The following is a 26,105-nucleotide window of genomic DNA, read 5'->3' on the forward strand; positions in this document are numbered from 1 at the left end:
GGCGCGTGAGTTTCCCTCTGTGTTGTGTTAAGTCTGCGCTTCCCAGGTCCCTGGCGCTTCTGTACCTGGGTCGTGGGGTCCCCACAAACCTGGAAATTCTCAGCCGTCTTCCTTCACCCAGAGCAAATTGAAACGACCAGGTGAGAGTCCGGGGTTCGCTTCCTTTTGGGTTTAAGGTCGCCCTGAGGTTCCTCCCGTCCTGGGTCTTTCTGCTGTAGGGCAATGTATACATTTTCTATTATGTAGCTTTCCTGTTCTGAAACTTTTTCTGACTCCTCCCGCCCCGCGCTTTTTAAAGTCCTCCTATGAGAGGTGAATTCCCGCCCTGGGCGCCTCCCAGTCTCGACCTGGTCCGCCCCTGGAGCGCAGCGCCGCCGTCCCAGTCCCGAGGAGGCCGCGTCTTATGCCTGGTCCTGGGATCCTGCAGACCCTACCCTTGTCTTAAGGCGCCATTGCCCCGTCACCTCCCTCCTCCTGCGGGCCCTGCTACTTCCCAGGTTCCTCTCCGCAATCACCACTTTCCCTGAACTCGCGTTGGGGAGATGCCCGGGGCCTGCCCTGTGACATGGGTTGTTCTTGCCTGCCCATCTCCAGCCCCTGGAAAATGCGCTCCCCCGGGATGCAGGTGTTTTACTCCAAACCTTCCTGTGTCTTAGTCCAAAGCCTCCGGTGATTGTGTGGGCCAAAGGGATCAGGAGACAGACATAGAGCAGTAGAAAACCTGAGACAGAAAAAAGAATAAGAAAGGCTCATAACAGATGGCAAAGTAGAGGATGAGTGAGGGATTTGTCAAGAGACAGCAGATGTAGGAGGAAAAAAAAAAGCAGGAGGAGAAAAGCAACTGGAGAAATGTAGAGCAAAGCTAGATGTACAGAGAGATGAAGGACAGCAAGGTAGGGAGAGGAACAGCAAAGAGGGAGGCTCATCAGAGTGAGGGAGAGGAGAAGGGATTTGGAGCCAGGACAAACAGAGCAGAGTGGTGCTGGTGGCAAGGAGAACAGAGGGAGAACCACAGCAGGGAGGACACCTGGGGATCTGGGGTTCCACAGAGCGGGTAAAGGGGGGTATAACAGGGAAGAGAGAATTTAAGAGGGAGAGCAAAGGAGGCACAGAGATGGTATTGCGGGAAACTGAGGACTAGAGAGGCGGATATGCGGGAGACAGAGGATGTTTATTCAAGGTAGGCACTGGCTTAGTGGATTTGCATCTAAAAAGCTGAGCATTTCAACAAAGACAGAGTGGGCTTTTTATAAGCAGACTTACAGAAGCAAAATAAAAGCAGTTAATCATGTAATGATTGGTCACCTAATCTATACCATAGCATAACTTGTGACCTTGCATAGCTGGTGGTCTTGTAGCTGCAATGAAAGAAAAACAAGAACAGCTAAATACAGACTTTTTTTTTTCTCTTCACTCTTGTTCTAAAGTGGGGGTGTTCGACTTCACAAACTGTGTTATCTTTTTTATTTATTTATTTATTTATTTTTGAGGCAGAGTCTCGCCCTGTCACCCAGGCTGGAGTGCAGTGGCGCGATCTCAGCTCACTGCAAGCTCCACCTCCCGGGTTCATGCCATTTTCCTGCCTCAGCCTCCTGAGTACCTGGGACTACAGGTGCCCACCACTGCACCCGGCTAATTTTTTGTATTTTTAGTAGAGTCCGGTTTCACCGTGTTAGGCAGGATGGTTTCGATCTCCTGACCTCGTAATCCACCCGCCTCAGGCTCCCAAAGTGCTGGGATTACAGGCGTGAGCCACCACGCCTAGCCGGAAAACTACTACTCTTAAGATTTCTAACCACATTTACTTCCTTGATTAGTCCTCAAGCTTCAGCTGTGGGTAGATTTGTCAGCTTCCAGTGTGTGTCTAGAGCAGGGCTTGTCGTCCCCTCGAGCTTCAGCCATGCATAGACTGGTCAGCCTCTGGAGTGACCAGAACAGGGCTGTCGTCCTCAGCAGCAGCTTGGTCTCATCTCACGATCAGCCGAGTTGGATGATCTGGGTCTTGCTGGCTGGTCCACTTGTCCTGAGCTGCTGGTTTCAGCTGACTGTGGTGGATCTAAGGCATGATTCCTGCAAGTTTAACAGCAGTGGGTGTGGATGAGATTACAGTATAGGGCCCATCCTATATGGGTCCTAGAGAAGTTGGATTCTACTTTTTAACTTAAACAGAGTCTCCAGGTTTAAAGGGGTGTACTGGATCTGTCAGACTTAGAGGCATTCTTTCTCGTATTCAGTGATGGACTTCTTGCATGGCTATTCTTAAAGCCTGCATTTGCTTTCTTAAAGTTAATCCTCTAGTTCTTGGAGTTCACTTTTAATTTGACTTATGATTGGAGGAAGCTGACTGAACAAAGTCTCATAAGGTGAATACCTAGTTTGTTTGGTGCGGGTGCAACCATCTCCGAGGAGCACCGTAGGAAACACCTGATCTTATCTCAGATGAGTTTCTTGGCAAGATTTCTTCAGTAGCTGCTTGAGTGTCCAGTTCATGCATTTTATTTTCCTTGAACTTTGCGGCTGACAGTCTATGTGTAACTTCTATTTTATTTTTAGCAGTCTTGTAAAATCTTACACTATTTCAGCTACAGATGCCGGCCTATTGTCTGACTTTAAAGTCCAAAAGTCCAAACCTGGGGATAAGGTCTTTTATCAGTACTTTAGTCACGTCTTGTGCTTTTTCTGTTGTGGTGGAGAAAGCCTTAACTTATCCTGAAAAGGTACAACTAAGCACTAGCATATACCAGTAGCCTCTGGCATGGGGCAGTTCAGTAAAGTTTATAAGCAAGTTTTCACAAGGCCTGGCTCCTACTTCTTGAATTCTTGGGACTGAGTGGGCCCCTGTCGTGGGTTATTCTGAGCACAGGTTAAGTATTGTTCACAAACGGCTGGAGTGACAGCAGAGAGCCACAGCACATAAAAATGGCTCTTTCGTGGCCTGGTGCAGTGGCTCATGCCTGTAATCCCAGCACTTTGGGAGGCTAAGGCAGGCAGATTATGAGGTCCAGATTTCAAGACCAGTCTGACCAACATGGTGACAACCCATCTCTACTAAAAATACAAAAAAAAAATCCGATCGTGTTGATGGGCACCTGTAATCCCAGCTAGTAGGGAGGCTGAGGCAGAAGCATCTCTTGAACTCGGGAAGCAGAGGTTGCAGTGAGCCGAGATCGTGCCACTGTACTCCAGCCTGGGTGAGAGAGCAAGACTCCGTCTCAAAAACAAAAAAAAGGAAAGAAAGAAATGGCACTACATAACATTTCTAATGCTGTTTTTCTTATATGAGTTTCTTGATGAATTTGCTTCACAAACGTAGGAGCTAACATCTTTGGAATGCCTGGTCTGCTATAGAAGAACGTCTACCACTTTCTTTTAATATATTTTTCATCTTCTTGGGCACCCCAGGTTCTTTGATTTGGAGTATAACTTGGGTCCTCTTGGAGAGGAGGTTCTGGGAGGAGAGGCATAGCTAAGGCTTCCTCTTTAAAATGTGGCATAATCATTGCTGCCCGCGTTGCAACCTGAACAGGGGTTGCTCCTGGTTTTAATTCTACTACTGGTGCATGATTTACAGCTAACCCAGGTGGGTTGTCCTCAGCCTGTACTCCAGGAATTTCTTTAACTAAGTGAAATAATAATTTTTGTTCTTCTTGCATATGAGGCTGCATTGGTACCTGAAAAGGGGGCTGGGTGCTGTGGCTCACTCCTTAATCCTACCATTTTCAGAGACTGGGGCAGGGGATTGCTTGAGTACAGGAGTTCGAGACCAGCCTGGCAACATAGTGAAACTTTGTCTCGGCCAAAAATAAATAAATAAAATTAACCAGGCATGATGGTGCACACCTGTACTCCCTACTATTCTGGAGGCTGAGGCAGGAGGATCACTTGAGCCCAGGAAGTCCAGGCTACTGTCAGCCGAGATCATGCCACTGCACTCCAGCCTGGTCAACAGAGCGAGACCCTGTCTTAAAAGAATAAAAGGGGTAGGTGAGTTTGGGTTCAGATGAGTGGGTGAATTCATTGGATATGATTACCTGTGACATGTTGACTTCTGTGTATATACTCTAATAACTTAAAACTTGTTTAAATTACACAGCTGAGATTGAGAATTTTAAAATTCCTATCTATAAGACATGTACATCCTGCCAGGCGCGGTGGCTCACGCCTGTAATCCCAGCACTTTGGGAGGCCGAGGCGGGCGGATCACAAGGTCAGGAGATCGAGACCACAGTGAAACCCCGTCTCTATTAAAAATACAAAAAATTAGCCGGGCACGGTGGCGGGTGCCTGTAGTCCCAGCTGCTCAGGAGGCTGAGGCAGGAGAATGGCGTGAACCCGAGAAGCGGAGCTTGCAGCGAGCCGAGATCGTGCCACTGCACTCCAGCCTGGGCGACAGAGCGAGACTCTGTCTCAAAAAAAAAAAAAAAAAAAAAAAAAAAAAAGAAGACATGTACATCCTATAAATCTTGGCATAGAAGTCAGCTTCTACTTGGAATCCCTATTCAGCCAGAAGGCAGTGACTTATTCAGTTGTGAATTACTCTGTTCCCTTCCCAGAGGGTGGGGTAGGAAGTGGTGCAGTGAAGTGGGAAAAAAAAAATCAGTTTCTGTTATAACATAATACTTTTAATTAAGTTAATTAATAATTAATATTTTGTGACTGGGCCTGGCTCTGTCACCCAGGATGGAGTGCAGCATGATCTCTTCTAACTGCAGCCTCGACCTCCTGGACTCAAGCAATCCTCCTACCTCAGCTTCTTGAGTAGCTGGGATCACAGGCATGAGCCACCAAGTCAGGCAAGTTTTGTATTTTTTTTTAATAGAAACGGGTTTCACTATGTTTCCCAGGCTGGTCTCAAAATCCTGAGCTCAGAGGATCTTTCTGCCTTGGCCTTCCAAAATAGTGGGATTACAGAGATAAGCCACTACACCTTGCCTACATAGTACTTTTTACAAGGGACATCAAAATGTGGTGGCTCCAGCCAGTAACCCCAGCACTTTGGGAGACGGAGGTGAGTGGGTCACCTAAGGTGAGGAGTTCAAGACCAGCCTGGCCAACATGGTGAAACCTGGTCTCTACTAAAAGTACAAAGGTTAGCCAGGCGTGGTAGTATACACCTGTAGTCATAGCTAATGGGGAGGCTGAGGCATGAAAATCACTTAAACCTGGGATGTAGTGGTTGCAGTGAGCAAAAATCATGCCACTGCACTGTAGCCTGGGTGGGAGAGTGAGTCTCCATCTCACAAAAACAAGCAACAAAAAATAAAATGAAAAACAAAAGGGACATCAAAAGTGCTTTTGTGCTCATGTGTAATAGATTTACTTTATTTTCTTTCTGTTTCCTCTTCATTTCTTTCTTTATTCTTTTTTTTGGGGGGTGGGGGGCAGAATCTTACGCAGTCACCCAGGCTGGAGGGTAGTGGCGTGATCTCAGTTCACTGCAACCTCTGCCTCCTGATTTCAAGCGATTCTTTTGCCTCAAACTCTCAAATATGTGGGACTACAGGCCCGCACCCCCATGCCCAGCTAATTTTTGTACTCTTAGCAGAGATGGGTTTCACCCTGTTGGCCAGGCTGGCCTTGAACTCCTGACCTCAGGTGATCCACCCGCCTTGGCCTCCCAAAAGTGCTGGGATTATAGGCGAAAGCGACCATGCCCAGCGGAGATAAATCTTAGTTTTCAAAATTTCTTTTTTAATACCTAATCACAGAGAGGAGGCTGCAGTGCTAAGTGGAGGAAGCAGGAACTGGACCGTGAGTAGTAGCTGGGTGGGCACCATGGCTGGGGTCACCACCATCGACACAGTGAAGTGTGAGATCCAGGTTCTGCAGCAGCAGGCAGATGATGCAGAGGAGCGAGCTGAGCACCTCCAGCAAGGAGTTGAGGGAGAAAGGCGGGCCTGGGAACAGGCCGAGGCTGAGGCGGCCTCCTTGAACCATAGGACCCAGCTGGTTGAAGAGGAGCTGTACTGTGCTCAGGAGCGCCTGGCCACTGCCCTGCAAAAGCTGGGAGAAGTGGAAAAAGCTGCTGATGAGAGTGAGAGAGGTATAAAGGTTATTGAAAACCAGGCCTTCAAAGATGAAGAAAAGATGGAACTCCAGGAAATCCAACTCAAAGAAGCTAAGCACATTGCAGAAGAGGCAGAAAGTATGAAGAGGTGACTTGTAAGTCGGTGATCATTGAAGGAGACACGGAAGGCACAGAAGAACAAGCTGAGCTGGCAGAGTCGTGTTGGCGAGAGATGGAGGAGCAGATCAGACTGATGGACCAGAACCTGAAGTGTCTTGAGTGTAGCTGAAGAAAAGTACTCTCAAAAAGAAGACAAATGTGAGGAAGAGGTGATGATTCTTACTGATAATCTCAAGGAGGCAGAGACCCGTGCTGAGTTTGCTGAGAGATTGGTAGTCAAACTGGAAAAGACAATTGATGACTTGGAAGATAAAGTGAAATGCAGCAAAGAGGAACACCTCTGTACACCAAGGATGCGGGACCAGACTCTGCTTGACCTGAGTGAGATGTAGAATGCCCCAGTCCCCCCCTGCTGCTGCTCCTCCCTCTGACTCTGACTCCACCTGCGGCCAGCCTGCCCGAAGCTGACTCTTTTTTTTTTTTTGAGACAGAATCTCGCTCTGTTGCCCAGGCTGGAGTGCAATGGCGCGATTTCGGCTCGCTGCAAGCTCTGCCTCCCGAGTTCACGCCATTCTCCTGCCTCAGCTTCCCGAGTAGCTGGGGCTACAGGTGTCCGCCACCACACACGGCTAATTTTTTTGTCTTTTTTAGTAGAGACGGGATTTCACTGTGTTAGCCAAGATAGTCTCGATCTCCTGACCTCGTGATCCGCCCGCCTTGGCCTCCCGAAGTGCTGGGATTACAGGCATGAGCCACTACACCCAGTGTGAAGCTGACTCTTAACTGAGGGCTGGTCTTTAACTGGAAGGCTGCTTTCTCTTTTTGCCACCCCCTCCTCCCCTGCCTCTTTTTCACCAAACTGTCTCTGCCTCTCCCTGGAGATTCCAGCTGGGCTAGAGACTTGAGAACTTTTAAAACAACATTTAAGGGAATGTGAGCATAATGCATAATGTCTTCAATGCATGTTGTGATGTAAAAATAATAATCACTTCTGAAAGATGCCTTTGTCACATACTATAATCAGCTCACATCATTTTTTTTCTGTACAAGTATATTTTCCAGTTATTTTCCTGTTGACCCGAGAATTTGTTAGATTTTTTAGAAAACAATTTCAAAATAGTTTCTGTTTGAAACTAGTTGCGTCTGGTTCATGTCAAGGTCTGCATGCTTTCTAGTCTTTATTATTTGTTGGAAAACTTTGGTACCTAATACAGAAGATTGATTGTGTTAGTGTGTACCTGGTAAAGATATCAGTGACCTTTTACCTTTTTTTTTTTTTTTTTTTTTTTTTTTGAGATGGAGTCTGGCTCTGTCGCCCGGGCTAGAGTGCAGTGGCTGGATCTCAGCTCACTGCAAGCTCCGCCCCCCGGGTTTACGCCATTCTTCTGCCTCAGCCTCCCGAGTAGCTAGGACTACAGGCGCCCGCCGCCTCGCCCGGCTAGTTTTTTGTATTTTTTAGTAGAGACGGGGTTTCACCGTGTTCGCCAGGATGGTCTCGATCTCCTGACCTCGTGATCCGCCCGTCTCGGCCTCCCAAAGTGCTGGGATTACAGGCTTGAGCCACCGCGCCCGGCCGACCTTTTACCTTAACATCAAAATGTAGTTTAACCAGTTAGGCTAATTTTTAGTTTTCTTTTTTTCTGTCATCTGTGAAAATATGGAGCTGTGAGCTATTAAGTGCATGCTTCCCTCAAGGCCCTCTGGTCCCTTCTGGACTAATGTTGAAATATGGGATGGATTGGCATGAAACTGTTGCGGTGGCCACACCCAACACCAGGCTGTCGGGGCTATGAAGTCCGGTGGAGTCAAAGGAATGAGAAAAGACAAGTTAAGGATGCATAAGGTGGGTCCAGGGGGCCAATGCTAGTATGGAGGCTACAAAAGACCCGAACTCTGGAAGCCCACACTATTTATTGGTGGTCAAAGAAGCAGGTGGTGAGGCCATGGGGGTTGAAAGGAAGTGGTGCATCCAGCACATGATCTATAGGTGTGTGGTTTAGCATTTATATGGAACATGTTCTGCTACTTGAGATCATGGGGAACATGTTATTCTAGTTTAAGATACAACCGTTTTATGAGCCTGGAAGTGCTAGAAGCAAGGAACCAGCAAGTCTAGGCACATTCCAGAGGCCATGAGAGATTTTATTTCCTGAGCCCTGGATTCCATCCAAGCCATGAGGTGTTTGTGGGGGAAAGAATGAGAGATCAGACTGTGGCTGTGTCTATATAGAAAGAAGAAGACATAAGAAACTCCATTTTATTCTGTACTAAGAAAAATTCTTCTGCCTTGAGATGCTGTTAATCTGTAACCCTAGCCCCAACCCTGTGCTTGCAGAAACATATGCTGTGTTGACTAAAGGTTTAACAGATTTAGGGCTGTGCGGGATGTGCTTTGTTAAAAATGTGTTTGCAGGCAGTATGCCTGGTAAAAATCATCACCATTCTCCAGTCTCAAATACCCAGGGACACAATGCACTGCAGAAGGCCACATGGACATCTGCCCAAGAAAGCCTGGATATTGTCCAAGGTTTCTCCCTACTGAGGTAGCCTGAGATATGGCTTCATGGGAAGGGAAAGACCTGACCATCCCCCAGCCCAACACCCGTAAAGGGTCTTTGCTGAGGAGGATTAGTGAAAGAGGAAGGCCTCTTTGCAGTTGAGATACCCCAAAAATAAAATCAAATAAATTTTTTAAAAATGCAAAAGAATGGAAGAAACAGAGGTGTAGACTCAGACAGAGACAATCTTTGGGGCCTTTCTCTGTATTAGGATATCACAGCTAAATCTAAACCAGGTCATGTCCGTCCCTGGCAGGGAACCCTCCACCAGCTTCCTGTGTTCCCCAGGACAAAAGCCCAACTCCTCACTGTGGCTCCACAGCCCTGTGTCCAGGGCCCCTGCCAGTGTCCAGCCTCCTCCTGGGAGCTTGCCCTCCTCTCCTGATTCCCTCTGCTGCAGTCACATTTGCTTTTCTGTTTTCCCAGATATCAAAACCCTTCCTGTCTCAGGTCATTGTCCCTGCTCTTACCCTATGTCCCTAAATGATCACAGCACTGTCCCTTTTCTCCTCCTTCAGGTCTAGGCTCAGAGCTGTCTCTCATGCCCTCCCACCACTATCTGAAGTTCCCTCTGCCCTTCATTCTCTATCATGTTACTTAACGTTTTATTACCTCTGCATCAATCACATCAGAAATGCTTGCTTTTTTTTTTTTAAGATAGTCTCTATTACCCAGGCTGTGAGTGCAGTCTCATGATCTTGGCTCACTGCAACCTCCATTTCCTGGGTTCGAGTGATTCTTGTGCCTCAGCATCCCAAGTAGCTGAGATTACAAGTGTGTGCCAGCACACCCAGCTAATTATTGTATTTGTATTTTATTTTATTTTTGAGTCTCACACTGTCACTCAGGCTGAAGTGCAGTGGCATGATCTTAGCTCGGTGCAACTGCCACCTCCTGGGTTCAAGCAATTCTCTTACCTCTGCCTCTTGAGTAGCTGGGATTACAGACACCCACAAAGCCCAGTTACTTTTTAAATTTTTTGTAGAGAAGGGGTTTCACCGTGTTGACCAGGCTGGTCTCGAACTTCTGACCTCGAGTAATCCACCCTTCTCGGCCTTCCAGACTGCTAGTACTACAGACATGAGCCACTGTGCCTGGCTCAGTTTTTCTATTTTTAGTAGAGACAGGGTATCATCGTGTTGGCCAGGCTGGTCTCAAACTCCTGAGCTGAAGAGATTCTCACACCTCAGCCTTCTAAGTAGCTGGGACCACAGACACACAGACGTGCACAACCATGCCTGGCTAAGTTTTTGTGTGTTTGGTAGAAATGGGGTTTCACCATGTTGCCCAGGCTGCTCTCAAACTCCTGAGCTCAAGAGATCTACGTGCCTTGGCCTCCTAGAGTGCTGGGATGACAGGCATGAGCCACCACACCCAGCCTCTGCATGGGGTTTGGTCAGGGCTGGGTCTGTACCCTGAAGAGGAGCTCATTCCAGCCCAGGTTCCCACTGCTGCAGTGTGTATGTGGGCTCCTCCACGAGAGAAGTGGGAGTTTTCCTGTTAGAGTTTATCGTCCCTGGTGAAGTGGGCGGTAGAGGGGACCATATTTCCTAGGGTGAGGTCTCCTTTGTATGTTTCATTGTGTTACAGGGAGGGGGTGTGTGGATTTGAGCAATAAACAACATATTTCTAACTTTCAGGATTGACTGCTAAAGAATCTTCGTATGTGAGGAAGAAACCCAGAAGAGGAAGAGGAAAGCTCAGGAGTCAGGGATGGCTCTTCCTCAGGTGAGATGACATTTTCAGTGGATTTTTGTGTCTCCTTCCTATCAGAAATGCTGGGACCACCTCTGGATGCACTGTCAGCTCTCTGTAGACCAGGATTAGAGCAACTGCCAATGGAAGTCTATCGGGAACCTGGCACCCGATATTTCAGTGTGGGTTCTTTTCTATTTTCCTTAAGTGTTGGCCGGTCTGAGAAATAAAGAGAAAGAGTACAAAGAGAGAAATTTGAAAGCTGTGCATCTGGGGGAGACATCACATGTCGGCAGGTTCCGTGATGCCCCCCAAGCTGCAAAACCAAGTTTTTATTAGTGATTTTCAAAGGGGAGGGAGTATACGAATAGGATGTGGGTCACAGAGATCACGTGCTTCACAAGGTAGTAAAATGTTACAAGGCAACTGAGGCAGAACAAGATCACAGGACCAGGGTGAAATTAAAATTGCTATTGAAGTTTCAGGCCCGCATTGTCATTGATAACATCTTATCAGGAGACAGGGTTTGAGAGCAGACAACCAGTTTCACTAAAAATTTACTAGGCGGGAATTTCCTCGTCCTAATAGGCCTGGGAACGCTACAGGAGACTGGGGCTTATTTCATCCCTTATGTGCAACCGTAAAAGACAGACATTCCTGCAGCGGCCCTTTTAGAGGTCTACCCCTAGGAACGCATTCTCCTTCTCAGAGCTGTTCCTCGCTAAGAAAAAGAATTCAGCGATATTTCTCCTATTTGCTTTTGAAAGAAGAGAAATATGGCTTTGTTCTGCCCAGCTCTCAGGCAGTCAGACCTAATGGTTATCTCCCTTGCTCCCTGAACATCCTTGTTATCCTGTTTTCTTTTCAAGGTGCCCAGATTTCATGTTGTTTAAACACACAGGTTTTACGAACAATTTGTGTAGTTAACACAATCATCACAGGGTCCTAAGGTGACATACATCCTCAGTTTATGAAGACGATGGGATTAAGAGATTAAAGACAGGCATAGGAAATCTCAAGAGTATTGATTGGAGAAGTCTATCAATAAATGTCCATGAAATCTTCACAGTTTATGTTCAGAGATTGCAGTAAAGACAGGCGTAAGAAATTACAAAAGCATTAATTTGGGGAACTAATAAATGTTCATGAAATCTTCACAATTTATGTTCTTCTGCCATGGCTTCAGCCAGTCCCTCTGTTCAGGGTCCCTGACTTCCCGCAACAGAAGTCATGTATTAATATGCACACAGTACGTGGTAAATTCTAGAAAAGGCAACCAATATAGAGAAATGTTTCTGCCTGATTTTATACTACGTTTTTAGGTAATTCAGTGAGTTACTGTGTTTCTGACTCCAAAAATCTTGCTAATTAGAATGGAAAGTTATTACACAGACATGAACGATAGAAGATGTTTTATTCCATCATTATTTTAAGAATATGAAATCAACCTCAATAATAGCAGGAGATTCATTAAGCCATTTTTAGCACATTAGGCTCATGGAGACTGTGGTGTTTGTTACTGGGGAGAGACTTGTGAAACAGGTGTTTTCATTAAAAATGATTATAATTATTATAATATTATTTTACTTTAAATAAAGTATTGTTCTGTCACCCAGGCTGAAGTGCAGTGACATGATCTTGGCTCATGGCAACCTCCACCTTCTGGGTTGAAGGATTCTCCTGCCTCAGCCTCCCGAGTAGCTGGGATTATAGGCACGCATCACCATGCCCAGCTAATTTTGTTGTATTTTTATTAGTGACAGGTATCACTATGTTGGCCAGGCTGGTCTCAAACTACTGACCTCAGGTGATCTGCCCACCTCACCCTCCTCGAGGGCTGGGTTTACAGGTGCAAGCCACTGTGCCCAGCCCCAATGATTATTATTAAATGTATATTTTTATATTTAAACATCACATAATGAATATATTTGTTTTGTGATAAAACTCCAAGCAAAGCTGCAGCTTAGACCCTTGGCCATAAGGTATCTCCTTTCCCTGTCACATCCTCCACCCTCTTTCCAAACTCACTGGGGAGCTAGTTGTCAGAGCAAGTCTCATACACGTGTATTTCAGCATCATTATGAGACTTTAGAGAAAAGTCTGAGGTAAATTTAAAAACAAATAACTTTTTTACAAAAATTAGCTGGGTAGGCCGGGCACGGTGGCTCGAGCCTGTAATCCCAGCACTTTGGGAGGCCGAGACGGGCGGATCACAAGGTCAGGAGATCGAGACCATCCTGGCTAACATGGTGAAACCCCGTCTCTACTAAAAAATACAAAAAACTAGCCGGGCGAGGTGGCGGGCGCCTGTAGTCCCAGCTACTCGGGAGGCTGAGGCAGGAGAATGGTGTAAACCCGGGAGGCGGAGCTTGCAGTGAGCTGAGATCCGGCCATTGCACTCCAGCCTGGGCGACAGAGCGAGACTCTGTCTCAAAAACAAACAAACAAACAAACAAACAAAAAAAATTAGCTGGGTGTGGTGGCACATGCCTATAATCCCAGCTACTCAGGAAGCTGAGGCAGGAGAATCGCTTGAACCTTGGAGGCGGACATTGTCATGAGCTGAGATTGTGCCACTGCACTCCAACCTAGGCACAGAGCAAGACTCCGTCTCAAAAAAAAAAAATTATATTTGTGTTTTCACTTTAGGTTTGGGGCTACATGTGAAGGTTTTTTACACAGGTAAACTAGTGTCATCGGGATTTGTTGTACAGATTATTTCATCACTCTGGTGTTAAGCCCCATACTCAATAGCTATTTTAAATTTATTTACTTTTTTGAGACTGAGTTTTGCTCTTGTTGCCCAGGCTGGAGTATAATGGCATGATCTCAGCTCACTGCAACCTCCTCCTGCTGGGTTCAAGTGATTCCTCTGCCTCAGCCTCCTGAGTAGCTGAAATTACAGGGGCCTGCTATCATGCCTGGCTAATTTTTATATTTTTAGTAGAGACAGGGTTTCACCATGTTGGCCAGGCTGATCTTGAACTCCTGACTCATGATCCACCTGCCTCGGCCTCCCAAAGTGGTGGGATTACAGGCATGAGCCACCTTGTCGGGCCCCCAGTAGTTATTTTTTCTGCTCCTCTCCTTCCACCCTCCATCCTCAAGTAGACCACAGTGTCTGTTTTCTTCTTTATGTTCCAGTAAATATTTTACTTTGATATTTGATGCTGCTAATTGTGAAAATTTACATGTTCTCACGTTAGTAAATGTGGCTAGCTTGCTGTTTGCCATCTGCATTGGAAATTAGCTGAATGACAAGTGGGTGGGTCCTTTGCAATTTTTCTCTGTATAAGGAGTGCCATAGGGGCTGCCTCTATGCACGCCTGCATTCCTACAGATATCTGAACATTCCTCCAGGTCAGGCAGGTGAAAGCGTGATTGCTTCCTCTAAGATGGGGCATTTCCTGTTTTCTTAGATCTGACAAGATTTTCCCTCCCCCAACTGCCAATGTATCCTTTTCCAGCAAGATGGCATTCTTCTTCAGTTCAACATAACTTGCTACTTTTTATATTTTTAAAGTCTTTATATATATATACACCCACACACACAATATACACACACACATATACATATACATACATACACACACACAAATGTATATATTTTGAACAACTTTTCCATTTTGAAAATCTGGGGAAAATGACCACCCTTTATATTAACATGTAGTTTTATGTGAGTCCGTGTAGGTTTCATTATTTTGTTGACGTATATATGTATAATGGATTTTCATACTTTGAGTAATCTAGTTTTCATGTATTTTCTTTTATTTTGAGACTGGGTCTAACTGTGTTGCCCAGGCTGGAGCACAGTGGGACGATCTCAGCTCACTGCAAGCTCCACCCTCAGGCTCAAGCCATCCTCCTACCTCAGGCTCCCAAGTAGCAGGAACCACAGGTGGCTGCCACCATGCCTGGCTAATTTTTTTTTTTTTTGAGATGGAGTCTCCGTTGTCCAGGCTGGAGTGCAGTTGCATGATTTCAAATCATTGCAACCTCTGGCTCATGGGATCAAGCAGTTCTCCTGTGTCAGCCTCCCGGCTGACTGGGATTAACAGGCATGTGCCACCGTGCCCAGCCAGATTTTAGTTTCTGATGTTTCACTCTGGACGTTGTCATCGCTGAAGACATCACTCATACTCTGTCTCATCTAGATACTGAATGTCACTTGGTGTGTCAATAAAAGTTTCTGGGCCAGGCACGGTGGATCAGGCCTGTAATTCCAGCACTTTGAGAGGCTGAGTCAGAGAGATAACAAGGTTGGGAGTTTGAGACCAACCTAGCCAATATGGTGAAAGCCCGTTTCTGCTAAAAATACAAAAATTAACTGGTCATGGTGGTGCATGCCTGTAATTTCAACTACTCAGGAGGCTAAGGCAGGAGAATCGCTTGATCCTGGAAGGTGGAGGTTGCAGTGAGCAGAAACTGCACCTTTGCACTCCAGCCTGGGCAACAGAGCTAGACGCCATCTCAAAAAAAAAAAAAAAAAGTTTAGTAAAACACAACTGGCAAGACAAAATGTGGTGAGAAATCCCTCACTCAGATTTGCTAGAACATTCACTGCATTTCAATCCACACTTTCCCTTCTCTCCTCTTCTCATTTTCTGTAAAGATAAGAACTCCTCCCATAACCATTTCCTTAAAATGTGTTTTCATTTCAGGTTTTACTGACGTTCAGGGATGTGGCCATAGAATTCTCTCAGGAGGAGTGGAAATGCCTGGACCCTGCTCAGAGGACTCTATACAGAGACGTGATGTTGGAGAATTATAGGAACCTGGTTTCCCTGGGTGAGGATAACTTCCCTGCTGGGGATGTGCCCTTTGCGTATCTTTGTATTTTCTTTCTTTCTTTTTTTTTTTTTTTTTTTTTTTTGAGACGGAGTCTTGCTCTGTTGCCCAGGTTAGAGTGCCATGGCACAATCCTGGCTCGCTGCAAGCTCTGCCTTTCGGGTTCATGTGGTTCTCCTGCCTCAGCCTCCCAAGTAGCTGGGACTACAGGTGCCCACCAACATGCCCGGCTAATTTTTTGTATTATTTTTTAGTAGAGACAGGGTTTCACCGTGTTAACCAGGATGGTCTCAAATTTGAATTCCTGATGTCGTGATCACACACCTCGGCCTCCCAAAGTGCTGGGATTACAGGTGTGAGCCACTGTGCCTGGCCCATATTTTCTCTTTTTCTTAGATACAGTGTCTCTCTCTGTCACCCAGTGTGGAGTGCGATGGTGTGATCATGGCTCACTGCAATCTTGAATTCCTTGGCTCTAGTGATTGCCCCACCTCAGCCTCCCCCAGTAGCTGGTACAGGTGCATGCCACCATGTCAGGCAACTTTTTTAGTTTGTTTTTTTTCCAGACAGGGTCCTGCTGTGTTGTTGAAATTCGTCCTGATCTCTTGGGCTCAAGAGATCCTCCTCAGTCTCCCGAGTAGCTGGGATTACAGGCGCCAACCCCCATACCTAATCATTGGCTTTTATTTTTGAAATGTTTGCATATGTGCAGCCGGGCCTGGTGGCTCACGCCTGTAATCCCAGCACTTTGGGAAGCCAAACTGGGTGGATCACAATGTCAGGAGATCAAGACCAGCCTGGGCAACATGGTGAAACCCTGTCTCTTCTAAAAACACAAAAATCAGCTGGATGTGGTGGCACGTGCCTGTAATCCCAGCTACTTGAGAGGCTGAGGCAACAAAATCACACGAACCCGGGAGTCAGAGGTTGCGTTGAGCCAAGATCACCACTGTACTCCAGCCGGGCGACGGAGCGAGACTCCGTCTCAAAAAAAAAAAAAAAAAAAAAATTGCATGTGTGTGTTCTTAAGGCTGAGTCTATAAGTCTCTTGTAGACAACATGTAGTTGGTTCCTGTTGATTCAGCCAGTTTTTGCCTTCTGAATGCAGAGTTAAATACTTACAGTTCAAGTATTACTGATGGAGAAGAGCTTTCCTATGTGAATTTGTTACATATTGTCTGTATTTCTTGTAGTTTTTTTTTTGTTCTTCATTTCTCATTTCCTAATTTTTGGGTTTAATTCCATTTTTGTGTAGACATGCTTTGACTCCCTTCCTATTTACTTTTTTTCTTTCTTTGTTTATGCTGGAATCTCACTCTGTTGCCAAGGCTACAGTGCAGTGGTACGATCTTGGCTCACCACAGTGAGCTCCGCCTCTCAGGCTCAAATGATTCTTGTGCCCCAGTGGCTCATGCCTCTAATCCCAGCACTTTGGGAGGCCAAGGCAGGCAAATCACCTGAGGTCAGGAGTTCAAAACCAGCCTGGCTAACATGGCGAAACTCTGTCTCTACTAAAAATACAAAAATTAGCTGGACACCATGGTGGGCACGTGTAATCCTGCTGCTCAAGAGTCTAACCCAGGAGAGTTGCTTGAACCCAGGAGGTGGAAGTTGCAGTGAGCCAACATTACGCCACTGCACTCCAGCCTGGGTGACAGCATGAGACTCTGTCTCAAAAAAAAAAAAAGAAAAAAAAATCATAACCTGCAAAAGCTATTATTTATCCACTAGAACTCTTTATCTATGTCAGAATTATTTCTGTGTGTGTTGCATTTTCATTAACATATATGTACAGTGTTTTTTCATGCTTTTTTCTTCTAAATCACAGAAAAAAGTTGAATTATGGAGAAAAGGTACACTTATACCAGTTTCTGTATCTGTCCTTTTATTTGCCTATTCATGTATTTATTCATTTGTTGATGAGATGAAGTTTTGTTCTTGTCGCCCGTGCTGGAGTACAATGGCACAGTCTCGGGACACTCCAACCTCCAACTTGTGGGTTCAAGCGATTCTCCTGCCTCAGTGTCCCAAGTAGCTGGGATTACAGGCATGTGCCACCACGCCTGGCTAATTTTGTATTTTAATAGACACAGGGTTTCTCCTTTTTGGTCATGCTGGTCTTGAACCCCCATCCTCAAGTGATCCCTCAACCTTGGCCTCCTAAACTGCTGGGATTACAGATGTGAACCACCACGTCCAGCCTGTCTGTCATTTTATTTACCTTTACTGGAGAACTTTATATATGTTTGTGGGTTGGAATTACTCTTTAGAGTTTTTTCATTTCTTTCTTTTTTTTATTCTTAAGACAGAGTCTCAGTCTGTCACCCAGGCTGCAGTGTGGTGGTGCGATCTTGGCTAACTGCAACATCTGCCTCCCAGGTTCAAGTGATTCTTCTCCTTCAGTCTCCCAAGTAGCTGGGACTACAGGCACATGCCACCACACCTGGCTAATTTTTTCTTTTTTCTTTTTTTTCGGTAGAAACAGGGATTCACCCTGTTAGCCACGATGGTCTTGATCTCCATACCTCATGATCCTCCTGCCTCAGCCTCCCATAGTGCTGGAATTACAGGCATGAACCACCATGCCTGGCCAGCCTCGAAATTTTTAAAACACGTTATTGCTATAGATGGCTTCAAGTATTGCAAGATTTATAGAACAGGCTCTAAACTTCCTTTGTTTAATCAGATTTGTCAGCCTTTGGTGATGTTGATGATGAGATGCTCCTGTTCCTGACTCAATCATTTCACTGACAGAAGTAGCTTAGACTGGCCGGCCAGGGTGGCTCACACCTCTAATCCCAGTAGTTTGGGATGCCAAGGTGGGTGGATCACTTGAAGTCAGGAGTTTGAGACCAGTCTGGCCAACATGGTGAAACCTCAAATCTACTAAATACAAGAAATTGGCCAGGCGTGGTGGCTCAAGCCTGTAATTCCAGCACTTTGGGAGGCTGAGAGGGGCAGATCACCTGAGTTCAGGAGTTCAAGGCCAGCCTGGCCAACATGGTGAAACCCCGTCTCTACTAAAAATACAAAAATTAGCCAGGCGTGGTGGCACATGGCTGTTATCCCAAGTACTTGAGAGGCTGAGGCAGGAGAATCACTTGAACCGGGGAGGTGGAGGTTGTAGTGAGCCAAGATTGCCCCACTGCACTCCAGTCCAGGCGACAACGTAAGACTCTGCTAAGGCAAGAGAATCTCTTGAGGCAAGAGAATCGTGCCACTACACTCCAGCCTGGGTGACAGAGTGTGACTCGGTCCCAAAAACAAACAGCAAAAGAGATAGCTTGAACTGGGGAGGCTTCAGACATAGAAAATTATTTCTCATGAATTTGGAAAGGGGGAAATCCAAGAGCAAGGTGCCAGTCAAATTGTTCCTGGTGAGAGCCTTCTTCGTGGTTTAGCCCAGCCATCTTCCTGCCGTGTCCTGACATGGGGGAAAGACGAACAGGAAATGGGCTCCTTAATATCTCTTTTTATGAAAGCGCAAGACCTGTTCACCAGTATTCAACACCCATGACCAAATTCTCTCAAAGGCCCCATCTGCAGAACATCCTATTGGAGAATAAGAACTCTGAACACGGCTTTTTGACAATAGGAACATTCAGACCAGGGAGCCTGCATCATATTTTTTATGTTTTTATTGTGCAATTTGATTTATACAACGTTTTCTCTGATCTCAGTTTAAAAATTTTCCCAGTACACATTCTACGTTTTATAATTTGTGCATAGTGAACTAGATAATTAAGGCCAACAATGCATACATATATAGAATTGCTGTATTGCCTGGCTGTTTTATAAATGTAGTTGTGACATCATAATTGCACCCTCTGACACTATTAGTCAATTATTTATTTATTTATTTATTTTGAGATGAAGTCTCACCCTCTCACTCAGGCTGGAGTGCCATGGTGCAATCTCGGCTCACTGCAACCTCCACCTCCTGGGTTAAAACGATTCTCCTGCCTCAGCCTTCCAAGTAGCTGAGATTACAGGCACCTGCCACCATACCCAGCAAATTTTTTTGTATTTTTAGTAGAGTTGGGATTTCACCATGTTGGCCAAGCTACTCTTGAACTCCTGACCTCATAATCCTCTCGCCTCAGCCTCCCAAAGTGCTGGGATTATAGACCTGAGCCACCATGCCCGGCCGTTAGTCAATTCTTATTCCTTATAATGTTGTGTACTTTTTGACATCATAAATCAGAAGGTAGTGATCTTAACATGTATTTCCATTCTTATGTTGTGTGCTGGTGGTAAGTAGAAGTTTGGCGTTTTTTTAAACAGCGAATTGTTTAGAATTTTTCAGGTTGTATAAATGTACTTATTATTTGCTTGCTGGTTTTATGGGTTACAATGTTTTACTAATTAATTTTTATATCTGTACATAAGGCTTTTCAGCATGTGGTATGCACAGTCCACTAGTTAATGTCACAAAGTGCCACCAGATGCTGTGGCTCACACATGCCATCCCAGGACTTTGGGAGGCTAAGGCGAGTGGATCACTTGAGGTGAAAAGTTTGAGACCAGCCTGGCCAGATGTTGAAACCCTATCTCTACTGAAAATACAAAAATTAGCCAAGCATGGTGGTGTGTGCCTGTAATCCCAAGTACATAGGAGGCTGAGGCAGGAGAATGGCTTGAACTCAAAAGGCGGAGGTTGCAGTGAGCCGAGATTGGGCCATTGAATTCCAACTGGTTATGACAGAGTGAAACTTCATCTCAAAAATATAAAAATAAAGAATTTTTAAAAAAATATAACGTGCCTTTTCTGCAAGGACATAGGTAATTTCATGACAGTTATTCAGAAAAACATTGTATTAACTTTTGTTTTGTTTTGTTTTTTGAGATGGAGTCTCGCTTTGTCGCCCAGGCTGAAGTGCAGTGGTGCAATCTCGGCTCACTGCTACCTCTGCGTCTTGGGTTCAAATAATTCTTGTGCCTCAGCCTCCCGAGTAGGTGGGACTGCAGATGTGGGCCACCACGCCTGGCTAAATTTTGTAATCTTTTCTTATCTTCTCAGTGCTATGATTGTTTGACAATACAGAATTTCCATTGATTTTGGTTATCCTCACATGAGCTCGTTGTGGATTATTTACCAATATAGTATATCATGTGGTCCTGTAGCATTTATTTGTATACAGTAAATATGCTGTAAATATGAATAATATATACTTTACATTGATGTGACAGTGATATGTTTTTTACAAACTGTGAGACATTTTAGGGTCACAATGGAAAAATATTCCTTACTTTAGGCTACACGTTTGTGCCCTGTCATTGTTTTGTCACGATATTGGAAACCGGCTTCCGTAAAAGTAATTTGAAGCACATGTAACAGCTCTTTATTTGTTTTTTTTTTTTTTTTTTTTTTTTTTTTTTTGAGACGGAGTCATGCTCTGTCGCCCAGGCTGGAGTGCAGTGGCCGGATCTCAGCTCACTGCAAGCTCCGCCTCCCAGGTTCACGCCATTCTCCTGCCTCAGCCTCCCAAGTAGCTGGGACTACAGGCGCCCGCCACTTCGCCCGGCTAGTTTTTTGTAGTTTTTAGTAGAGACGGGGTTTCACCGTGTTAGCCAGGATGGTCTCGATCTCCTGACCTCGTGATCCACCCGTCTCGGCCTCCCAAAGTGCTGGGATTACAGGCTTGAGCCACCGCGCCCGGCCAACAGCTCTTTATTTGTTAAAGAATCTTATGCTTTTCTGTTCCTAAGCTTTGAGGGTCATGTTTGGAAAGTTTAAAATAAGTATTTTTGTGTGTGTCATATTTACACATTTCAGCATTATTTACCATCTGTACTTAATTTGAAACCATTTGGTGTTTATACTTTATAGATATCTCTTCCAAATGCACAATGAAGGAGGTCTTGTCAACAGCGCAAGGCAATAGAGAAGTGTTCCACACAGGGACATTGCAAAGACATGAAAGTCATCACATTGGAGATTTTTGTTTCCAGGATATTCATAAACATATTCATGATGTTGACTTTCAGTGGCAAGAAGATAAAAGAAATGACCATGAAGCACCCATGACAAAAATAAAAATGTTGACATGTAGTACAGACCGATATGATCAAAGTCATGCTGGAAACAAACCTATTAAAGATCAGTTTGGATTAAACTTTCATTCGCATCTGCCTGAACTGCACATATTCCACACCGAACAGAAAATTGATAATCAAGTTGAAAAGTCTATCAACGATGCTTCCTCAGTTTCATCTGCCCAAAGAATTTCTTGTAATCCCAAAACCCATATTTCTAATAACTATGGGAATAATTTCCTGAATTCTTCATTACTCACACAAAAACAGGAAGTACAAGTGAGAGAAAGATCTTTCCAATGCAGTAAGAGTGGGAAAGTCTATAATTATAGCTCACTCCTAAGGAAACATCAGATAATCCATTTAGGAGAGAAACAATTTAAATGTGATGTATGTGGCAAGGTCTTTAATCGGAAGCGAGACCTTGCATGCCATCATAGATGTCACACTGGTGAGAAACCTTACAAATGTGAAGAATGTGACAAAACTTTCCGTTTCAAATCAAGCCTTGAAAGACATAGGAGAATTCATGCTGGAGACAAACTGTACAAGTGTAATGAGTGTGGCAAGACCTTTAGTCTGAAGTCATACTTTATGTGCCATCGTAGACTTCATACTGGAGAGAAACTTTACAAATGTGAAGAATGTGACAAAGCTTACAGTTTCAAATCAAACCTTGGAATACATAAGAAAATTCATACTGAAGAGAATCCTTACAAGCATAATGAGTGTGGCAAGACTTTCAGCTGGATGTCATCCCTTACATGCCATCATAGACTTCCTACTGGAGAGAAACCTTACAAATGTGAAGAATGTGACAAAGCTTTCTGTTTGAAATTAGACCTTGAAGGACATAGCAGAATTCATACTGGAGGGAAACCATACAAGTGTAATGAGTGTGGCAAGACCTTTACTCAGAAGTCATCCCTTACATGCCATCGTAGACATCATACTGGAGAGAAACCTTACAAGTGTAATGACTGTGGCAAGACCTTTAGTCAGAAGTCATACCTTACATGCCATCGTAGACTTCATACTGGAGAGAAACCTTACAAGTGTAATGAGTGTGGCAAGACCTTTAGTCAGAAGTCATCCCTTACATACCATCGTAAACTCCATACTGGAGAGAAACCTTACAAGTGTAATGACTGTGGCAAGACCTTTAGTCAGAAGTCATACCTTACAGACCATCGTAGACTTCATACTGGAGAGAAACCTTACAAATGTGAAGAATGTGACAAAGCTTTCCGTTTCAAATCAAGCCGTGACAGACATAGGAGAATTCATGCTGGAGAGAAACTGTACAAGTGTAATGAGTGTGGCAAGACCTTTAGTCTGAAGTCATACCTTACATGCCATCATAGACTTCATACTGGAGAGAAACCTTGCAAATGTGAGGAATGTGACGAAGCTTACAGTTTCAAATCGAACCTTGGAATACATAAGAAAATTCATACTGAAGAGAATCCTTACAAGTGTAATGAGTGCAGCAAGATCTTCAGCTGGATGTCATCCCTTACGTGCCATAGTAGACTTCCTACTGGAGAGAAACCTTACAAGTGTAATGAGTGTGGCAAGACCTTTACTCGGAAGTCATCCCTTACGTGCCATCGTAGACTTCATACCGGAGAGAAACCTTACAAGTGTAACGAGTGTGGCAAGACCTTTAGTCATAAGTCATCGCTTACATGCCATCGTAGACTTCATACGGGAGAGAAACCTTACAAGTGTAATTACTGTGGCAAGACCTTTAGTCAGAAGTCACGCCTTACATACCATCATAGACTTCATACTGGAGAGAAACCTTACAAGTGTAATGACTGTGGCAAGACCTTTACTCAGAAGTCACACCTTACGTGCCATCATAGAATTCATACTGGAGAGAAACCTTACAAGTGTAATGACTGTGGCAAGACCTTTAGTCAGAAGTCACGCCTTACATGCCATCGTAGACTTCATACTGGAGAGAAACCTTACAAATGTGAGGAATGTGACAAAGCTTACAGTTTCAAATCAAACCTTGGAATACATCAGAAAATTCACACTGAAGAGAATCCTTACAAGTGTACTGAGTGTGGCAAGACCTTCAGCTGGATGTCATCCTTTACGTGCCATCATAGACTTCCTACTGGAGAGAAACCTTACAAATGTGAAGAATGTGACAAAGCTTTCCATTTGAAATTAGACCTTGAAGGACATAGGAGACATACTGGAGAGAAACCATACAAGTGTAATGAGTGTGGCAAGACCTTTACTCGGAAGTCATCCCTTACATGCCATCATAGACTTCATACCGGAGAGAAACCTTACAAGTGTAATGAGTGTGGCAAGACCTTTACTCATAAGTCAGCGCTTACATGCCATCGTAGACGTCATACGGGAGAGAAACCTTACAAGTGTAATGAGTGTGGCAAGACCTTTAGTCAGAAGACACCCCTTACATGCCATCGTAGACTTCATACTGGAGAGAAACCTTACAAGTGTAATGAGTGTGGCAAGACCTTTAGTCAGAAGTCATACCTTACATGCCATCATAGACTTCATAGTGGAGAGAAACCTTACAAGTGTAATGAATGTGGTAAGGTTTTTAATCACCAAGGACACCTTGCACGTCATCATAGAATTCATACTGGAGTGAAACCTTTGGAATGCAAACCATGTGACAAAGTTTACAGTCGCAAATCAAGCCTGGAATGACAGGAGAATTCATACTGGAGAGAAAGCTTACAAATATGAAGAATGTCAGAAAGTTTTCAGTCGCACATCAAACCTGGAAAGACACAGGAGAATTCATACTGGAGAGAAACCATAAAAATGTAAGTTTGTGACAAGGCTTTCAGGCATGATTCACACCTGGCACAATATCCTAGAATTAACACTGGAGATAAACCTTACAAGTGTAATCAGCGTGACAGTCTTTAGTGGGCAGTCAACACTTGTTTACCATCAGGCAATCCATGGTGTAAGAAAACTTTACTAATGCAATGATTGTCACAGAGTTTTCAGTAACCCTACCGACATTGTGAATCATTGGAGAATCCATAATGAAGATAGATCATACTAGTGTAATAAATTTGGCAAACTTTTCAGACATCGTTCATACCTTACGGTTCATCAGCAAACTCATGCTGGAGAGAAACTTACAAATGTCATGACTGTGGCAAGGTCTTCAGTCAAGCTTCATCTTATGCAAAACATAGGAGAATTCATACAAGAGAAAAACTTCACAAGTGTGATGTTTGTGGCAAAGCCTTCACTTCACACCTCATTAGACGTCAGAGAATGCATACTGGACAGAAATCTTAGAAATGTCATCAATATGCCAAGGTCTTCAGTCTGAGTTCTCTCCTTGCAGAATATCAGAAAATTCATGTTGGAGGTAGTTGTTCCAAATGCAATGAGTAGAGTAAACGATCAAGCATTAATTGACATTAGAGTCAATTCAGCATTGACTTGAGTTTGAGTTGACTTAACGTTGAGTTCAAGCATTAATTGACCTTAAAGTGTTTATCTTAAGAGGATTGGGCCAGGCACAGTGGCTCACATCTGTAATCCAAGTGCTTTGGGAGGCCAAGTTGGGTAGACCACTTGAGGTCAGGAGTTTGAGATCAGCCTGGCCAACAGATGTGAACCATCTTCCCAGCCTCTTTTTTGTGTCTTTAACAAAAACTGATAGGGATTTTTATGGGTATCGTGTTGAATCTAAATAACATTGGGTTATATAATCATTTAACAATATTAATTTTTCCAATCAATATGGGTTGTAGCTCTTACATTTTTAATCATTTCAATCAATGTTTATAGATTTCAAGGTACAAACTTCTGACTTTTTACGTTTATTTCTAAGTATTTCTTTTTTTTTTTTTTTTGAGGTGGAGTCTCACTCTGTTGCCTAGGCTGGAGTGCAGTGGCGCGATCTCGGCTCACTACAAGCTCCGCCTCCTGGGTTCACGCCATTCTCCTGCCTCAGCCTCCCAATTAGCTGGGACTACAGGTGCCCGCCACCATGCCCAGCTAATTTTTTGTATTTTTTAGTAGAGATGGGGTTTCACTGTGTTAGCCAGGATGGTCTCGATCTCCTGACCTCTTGATCCGCCTGCCTCGGCCTCCCAGAGTGCTGGGATTACAGGCGTCAGCCACTGCGCCCACCAGTATTTCTTTCCTTAAGTTCTCCAGCAAATGGAAGTGTCTTAAAATTTTCTTTTTTTTTTTTTTGAGACGGAGTCTCGCTCTGCCGCCCAGGCTGGAGTGCAGTGGCCGGATCTCAGCTCACTGCAAGCTCCGCCTCCCGGGTTTACGCCATTCTCCTGCCTCAGCCTCCCGAGTAGCTGGGACCACAGGCGCCTGCCACCTCGCCCGGCTAGTTTTTTGTATTTTTAGTAGAGACGGGGTTTCACCGTGTTAGCCAGGATGGTCTCGATCTCCTGACCTCGTGATCCGCCTGTCTCGGCCTCCCAAAGTGCTGGGATTACAGGCTTGAGCCACCGCGCCCGGCCAAAATTTTCTTTTAAAATTGTTTATTGTTAGAGTATGGAAATTCAACTAATTTTTGGTGCTGATAATGTATTGTGCAAATCTACTGAATATGTTACCTAGTTCCAGTAGTATTTTGGTTGACTCTTTGTGATTTTCTGCATAGAAGATCATGTCATCTACAAACAAATATTTTTACTTCTTTTGTTCCGATTTGGATGAGTTTTATTTCCTCTGCTATTTCACTGCTCTGGCTAGGACAGCCAGTATTGATTGAATAGAAGGGGTGAGAGAATTCTTGCATCATGTGAGATCCTACAGGAAAAGCATTCCATTTTCCCTGCTTGACTGTTTACTTATTGGTCATTTCACAGATGATCTTTCTATTGTTGAGTTAAATTTCCTTCTCTATCTATTTTGTTTAGGAT

The 26,105-nt window shown here is 44.5% G+C and overlaps 1 protein-coding gene and 1 pseudogene across 4 annotated transcripts; both read left to right on the forward strand.

Moving 5' to 3' along the window:
• LOC106994856 (uncharacterized) lies at positions 1-25,400 on the forward strand. 3 transcript variants are annotated; one of them, XM_077981198.1, is made up of 7 exons: positions 5,713-5,721; positions 10,372-10,413; positions 15,042-15,168; positions 20,999-21,673; positions 22,079-22,614; positions 22,699-23,137; positions 23,555-25,400. In XM_077981198.1, the coding sequence occupies exons 2-7, from the start codon at positions 10,399-10,401 to the stop codon at positions 23,899-23,901; spliced, it is 2,139 nt and encodes a 712-aa protein (XP_077837324.1). In that variant the 5' UTR covers positions 5,713-5,721; positions 10,372-10,398; the 3' UTR covers positions 23,902-25,400. The 3 variants fall into 3 exon arrangements, with proteins under 3 accessions (XP_014980295.3, XP_077837324.1, XP_077837323.1); XM_015124809.3 differs by lacking the exon at positions 5,713-5,721 and adding an exon at positions 1-140 and having other exon boundaries at positions 10,326-10,413; positions 20,999-25,400; XM_077981197.1 differs by lacking the exon at positions 5,713-5,721 and having other exon boundaries at positions 10,341-10,413; positions 20,999-21,902; positions 21,987-25,400.
• On the forward strand, positions 3,636-8,450 carry LOC144337281 (tropomyosin-like; annotated as a pseudogene). The gene is made up of 2 exons (XR_013410241.1): positions 3,636-6,893; positions 7,382-8,450. The product of XR_013410241.1 is annotated as a tropomyosin-like (transcript).
• Positions 25,401-26,105: the final 705 nt, after the last annotated feature.

The sequence above is a fragment of the Macaca mulatta genome, chromosome 19, assembly GCF_049350105.2.
Source record: "Macaca mulatta isolate MMU2019108-1 chromosome 19, T2T-MMU8v2.0, whole genome shotgun sequence".
NCBI lineage: Eukaryota > Metazoa > Chordata > Mammalia > Primates > Cercopithecidae > Macaca > Macaca mulatta.

What these genes read in the sequence shown, in the direction of transcription:
- LOC106994856 (XM_015124809.3), top strand. An exon ending in TAGGAACCTGGTTTCCCTGG is followed by an intron (nt 15,169 to 20,998) that starts GTGAGGATAACT and finishes TATACTTTATAG; the next exon opens with ATATCTCTTCCAAATGCACA.